General features: G+C 36.1%; 1 protein-coding gene across 1 annotated transcript in view; it reads right to left on the bottom strand.

The window, feature by feature from the left end:
* Window positions 1-818: 818 nt before the first annotated feature.
* The window catches only part of O-fut1 (O-fucosyltransferase 1), a 45149-nt gene continuing 39967 nt past the window's right edge, over window positions 819-6000 (bottom strand). The window contains exon 7 of the mRNA XM_090411059.1: window positions 819-1644. Coding sequence (XP_090267185.1) covers window positions 1432-1644 — 213 coding nt within the window. The 3' untranslated portion in view covers window positions 819-1431. The remainder of the gene's footprint in view (window positions 1645-6000) is intronic.

Here is a 6000-nt window from a genome sequence, read left to right as displayed (position 1 = left end):
AAAATATCAGTGATATTGCAATTATGTGGGTGTGCACTGCACATCTAGCACACCTCGAATATACATCCTTCATTGACAAGTAGGGATAAGGAGGTGGTATCACTGTAAGGCATTAGCTAGATCATATATGGACTTTTGTATTCAAAATTTGGTGCCCAATTTTCAGCATGATGTGGAACAAATGGAGAAGATCCAGAGATAAATGAACAAGGTAATATCAGGACTCTGGATTGCTAGTTTTGCAGATAGATTGAGGGAGTGTAGACTACAGATTTTGATGGATGGGGATAAATATGTGATATGACAGAGAGATTACAGCTAGTGAAGAGATTTCACTAGATTCACAGATGGTTTATAAAAAGAGTAGAAGGTGAAAGGAGAAGAACAAGAGGCCATTTCTGGAAGTTGTGTAAAGGTGTGGTGAAGAAGGGTATGTGAGTAGATTTTTTACATGGAGAGAATGAATTACGAGAATAAATTGGTAATTGAGGAGCATAAATAAATGAGTTCAAGGTTCAATGTAATAAACATGTTGCTAGTTAAGTGGACCTCCCAAATTGAGCTGACTAACTTGGAGGCAGCTGCTATAATAATAATAATATCAGAGTGAATATAGAAGCAAATAGTGGTATGTAGATAAAAGTGAACAATATTTTCAGTATATAATTCAATCGAAAATCGTTACACTGAAGAGAATAACTCATCATTGTAATATGTAACACTATCAAGTATTATAAAGTTGGAAATTTACAATGAAAAAATGCAAAAAAATAAAATTGAAAATAAATATATTATAATTTATTAAACATGACTGGTGCAATACAATACTTCATTTCATGTTAGCTTTTAGGTGTCAATAAACACTTCACGTAGCAATTTGTTAACGATAAGTACACAGCATTGACTTTCTTTACACAATTGTGAAAAATGAGAAGTTCTTAATATAAAGAAACAGTACTCTCATTATTATTGTAAAAATATAAATATTCCATATTTATTACTATTAGAAAAATACGTTACTTATTTGTATATTTATATTGTTTACACCAGCTTTTATGGTATATTCTACATCTGGTAAGGAAAGGAGAGGGATGGAGTTAGCTCTCAATTTTTAAATTAAAAACATTAAATTACAGTGAATGTACATGTAAAATATCTTACAACTTCAACAACATCAATGGGAATCTTTTTTTCCCATTAAGTTTTTGGCTGGTGTGTACAGTCAATAATACTGGGATGTAGCAAGTTGTCTAATGCTTATAATAACAAAACATTAGAGGTGGTTTCTTACTGGTCATATGCAAACCCTGCTAGTGACAAAGATTTGTGATTGCTGTTCTATATGACAGACTGGTAGCATTTCAAACAGCTCTGATGTTGAACTTTTTTTTTATCATATTTTGCACACTTGATTTTCATGATAATGCAATGTCAAAATTCGCTATGATTGATGTTACTTTTTTTTATATTATGTGACTGTTCAGGAGGGAATGCCCAGAACGAAGAAGGAACACCAAATACATCACGTTCCCTTTTTACAAATGCTGTAAAGGATGATATACAATTTCCAATAAAGTGGTTAGCTTGCCCAAGGATTGCAAGATCCACATGAGGTTCTTGAGTATTTAGTTTGTATGCTTTTACCTAAAAGGAAACAACATATATGAATAAAACATGTATTAATAACCATTAAATAATAAAAAGCTGTACTTTTATTTGCAAATTAAAAACTGAGGGAAATTCATTGGACTGTTGCTAGATTTCACTGTATAAAATGATTTCTAGTTTAAATCTGAAAATGTTGTTTTATATTTACAAATATTAGCAATACACTCTGTTTTAAATTTTCTTCAAAACCAACACTACATGTTGCAAAATAAACAAAGCCCTTATAAAATATATGTCAAACAATCACTGGTTTCACATACGAAAAGTAATAAAAGTAACTATCAGTAATTTCAAAAATATAAACAATCTATTGCATGATCCCAAATTTTATGATTAAGAAATTCCAACCAAAATGTCTGAAAGCTGGGAGAAATATCTTAGCCTTCAATGCTGTTTTTATTTTAAGGTTAATGCATGCACAAACATAATAAAGTTCTAGTAAGGATTAAGTAACAAAGATACAAAAAAGCATTGATGAGGAATGCTAAGTAAATCTATTTTAAGAGTCAAAGCTGTATAACTGAGAGGAGACCTCCACATAGCCTTTAAAGGAATGCGGAGAACCAACCAGGGCTTCTGACCTAATGTCCAATCCACACCTTCTCATGGTGCACCCTGTTGAGTATTATTATTATTACAGGCAACTCCAAGGACCTAGACTCATTGAGGGAGGCCCTAAACATCATGTCCACACAACTATTTGACATTCTCACAGTATCTATCATACCTTGCCTTGAACTCACTCACTGTCATAGCACATACAACAGACTCTGGCAGCTTATTCCACTCATTTACCACTTTAAAAATAAAGAACCCAGCTCTAATACCCTTGCTAACGACACTCTTGCCCAGCTACCATAGATGTCCCCTAGTTCTCCCACCACCAGTCCTGATCTCAAAAATATCCTCTGAATTAATCCAATAGAAACCCTTCAGCAATCTGAATGTCTCAATCATATCTCCCCTTTTCTGTCTATCAACCAATGTCTGCAACCCACAAATCTTCAACCTGGTCTCATAAGGTTCATTTCATAGACCTGCTATCATCTTGGTCACTCACCTCTGGATCCTCTCCACCTCCTCCGCATCAAGAAGAAACCTAGGTGACCAAATCTGGGCACAGTAGTCGAGATGAGGTCTTATCAAGGCTCGGTACAGAGGAACAATAACTTGCTTGTCTCTGCTCGTCAAAGTATTTTTCAACAACCAAGTGAGTTGATGAGCTGATTTAGCCACTTTTGCAATGTGCCCCCTAAACTTCATCTCCCTATCCACCAACACTCCCAAGTCCCTGGCCTCATCAATCTCCTGGAGTACAATTCCACCAATGTGGTATACTGCTGCTAATCTTTTTTGCCAGAAAATGCATAACCTTACATTTTGTCACATTAAATTGACATCCATTCTCCTTAGCCCAGAACTCCAATCTATCCAAATCATCCTGCAAGATTTTGAATTAATTCACTATTGGGTAGGGCAATAGTGAATCGTCTGCATTCACTATTGCCCTACCCAACTTTGCATCATCAGCGAACAAAGGAACTGTTCCTCTTAGATCCTTCCCTATATCATTAATGAACAAATTAAACAGCAGTTTGACATTCTCAAACTGCTGTTTAATTCAAGAACAGAACCCTGCGGCACACCACTAGTCACAGGCCGTCTTTTGACTCTACTCCTAAATAAACTACTCTCTGATATCTCTCCATCAACCACCAACCTATCCATCTCACCTACTATATCCATTCCCATATGTTGCAGTTTACGGATTAGAATTCCGTAAACTGCAAGAATAGGCTGGCAATTTGGGATTTAGTCGACCAAATTGTATTCTTATTGGCTTAAACCAATATACAAATAATGGTACAACATGACAAAATTTCATGCCAGCTGGGGGGTCGCCCGGTTAAACAAGCTCCCCCCCTTCCCGTTGTTTTTGCCAGGGAATCAGGGCGAACAGCGAAAAGTGTTAGATTGTGATAGAGTGGATAATTAAGTATTCCTATCTTATCACAGTCTAACATGCTTTTCCAAACAAAAGAATGAGATAAATACAATAAGTTGCCTCTAAGTGTAGAATAAGTATTATGTATATATAAATCAAGTATGTTCTGTTATGAAAAGGTTAATTAAGTATGTATTTTGTGCCATTTGCGAACGTGTTTAATTTAGTATTGAAAATGTAAAGCATTACCAGAGCTTTAGAAATTAACCTGCGTGAAAGAATTATAAAATGTAAGCACAAATCCAACAGTTGGGGGGGGGGGGGGGGGGTCAAGTCCAAAGGTCATAACGCGATGGAGCGACTCGCACGTCCACGTACGTGCAACAAGCAGGGCAGACAAATGGACGCTATGACGTAGTAGTTCACTGGACACCGAAAGGGGCAAGAATTTATGTTATAATGCTTTCCTTTAATTTTATTCTCTATTAACTACAATCCTATCGATTCTTTATTCTTGTTGTATAGCTTATTTATATATTGCTATCCTACTGGCTGTGCCATTTATGTTGTAACCTTTCTTCTCAAATATAACTGCTTTAACCTTTTACTATATCTCCTTGATACACTCTATCAGGTAACACGTGGTACCTCTGAGGGACAATGGAATTTCCTCGAGATCGAGGCAGTACCAGAGTATCAGAGTGTCTGAGATTTACCCCTCTTAAAATGCCAAGAAATTTATTTTGTTTCGCTGCGCCACTTAGCGCTATTAGATTAATTAATATTAACAACCAAGAGGTAATCTCAGGACAGTACTTGGTGATACCAATTAACTCTGCAGACGTGACCATAATTTACTCTTTTCAAATATCCCGCATAGGTTCGCATTAATATTTTTATAAGCGGTGCATCGGATTCCAGAAATCACAGAAAGTCTTTGTTAGAATCAAAAGCAAGGTTTATTATACTCAAAGGTTGATACACATAAGAACACTAAAATAAATCCCATCTTAAGGGAGTTTCAGACAAGGTATATAAAATTCAAACACTACTGTTACACATATAAATTAATATACAGTAGCTTCCTAAAGTATGAATTATATTAACCTTCGCTAATGCGTTATTCATGTACTATTTTCACAATCAATCTAAGGTTCCGTAGCTCTGTCAGACTACACAAGATAACATTCATATCTTTCACAATCTCTTAATATTATGCCAATTCTTTACTCTAAACATATCCTTAATTTCATTCAATATAAAGGCGAACATTAACACAACGACAGATAATAAACATAATTTCAATGTCCTTCTTAAGTCCTAGCAATATAATCTTATCCAATATCATTAATGTTCCTTTTCCATAACATGTTAACTTGGCACACATTCTGTTAAACACAAATAAAGTTTACTTATTTTCGCTTTGGTTCTTTAGAGCTTCAGAAGTTCACAGGAAACTGGCTTTCTGTGGACTTGCCAGACTTCGTTCCTTCCAAGGAGAACACGGCCGCCAAGACCGTAGCTGCCTATCGGATCCGTCCTCCGACATCTAGGACACACGCACCCCACGGAAACCGAACACCAGGAAATCCAGAGAGAAAAAGCCCTGTTTCAGGGTCGCATGACCCTTATATTTCCCTCCTATTTCTCGGCGTTTCTTGCCCCTTTCAGTGTCCAGCGAACTACTACGTCATAGCATCCATTGTCTGCCCTGCTTGTTGCACGTACGCGGACGTGCGAGTCGCTCCATCGCGTTACGACCTTTGGACTTGACACCCCCCACCCCCAACTGTTGGATTTGTGCTTACATTTTATAATTCTTTCACACAGGTTAATTTCTAAAGCTCTGGTAATGCTTTACATTTTCAATACTAAATTAAACATGTTTGCAAATGGCACAAAATACATACTTAATTAACCTTTTCATAACAGAACATACTTGATTTATATATACATAATACTTATTCTACACTTAGAAGCAACTTATTGTATTTATCTCATTCTTTTGTTTGGAAAAGCATGTTAGACTGTGATAAGATAGGAATACTTAATTATCCACTCTATCACAATCTAACAAAAGTCAGCTACTGGAACAAATCTGAAAACAAACCTCAACTCAACATCACCAGACTTAAAGATCGGCACTATCAACACAAGAAGCCTGAATGGCAAAGAAATGGAGCTAGCTGAGGAATTAGATAAGTACCAGATCAACATAATAGGGGTGACTGAAACGAAAAAGACAAAAACTGGTGAGAGATTCTTTCTGAGCAATAAATACAAAATGTTATATTCAGGCAATGACAATCAAGGAATAGAAGAGGCACCATAGTATTCAACACAAAATACGAGGCTAGTCTTCTTGAATGGCGGGCAGTCTCGGGTAG

The sequence above is a fragment of the Typopeltis vanoorti genome, chromosome 21 (genome assembly GCF_054136105.1).
Source record: "Typopeltis vanoorti isolate ZY-2024b chromosome 21, IOZ_Tvanoo_1.0, whole genome shotgun sequence".
Classification (NCBI taxonomy): domain Eukaryota; kingdom Metazoa; phylum Arthropoda; class Arachnida; order Uropygi; family Thelyphonidae; genus Typopeltis; species Typopeltis vanoorti.
This window is presented reverse-complemented; position numbering and strand designations above follow the sequence as displayed.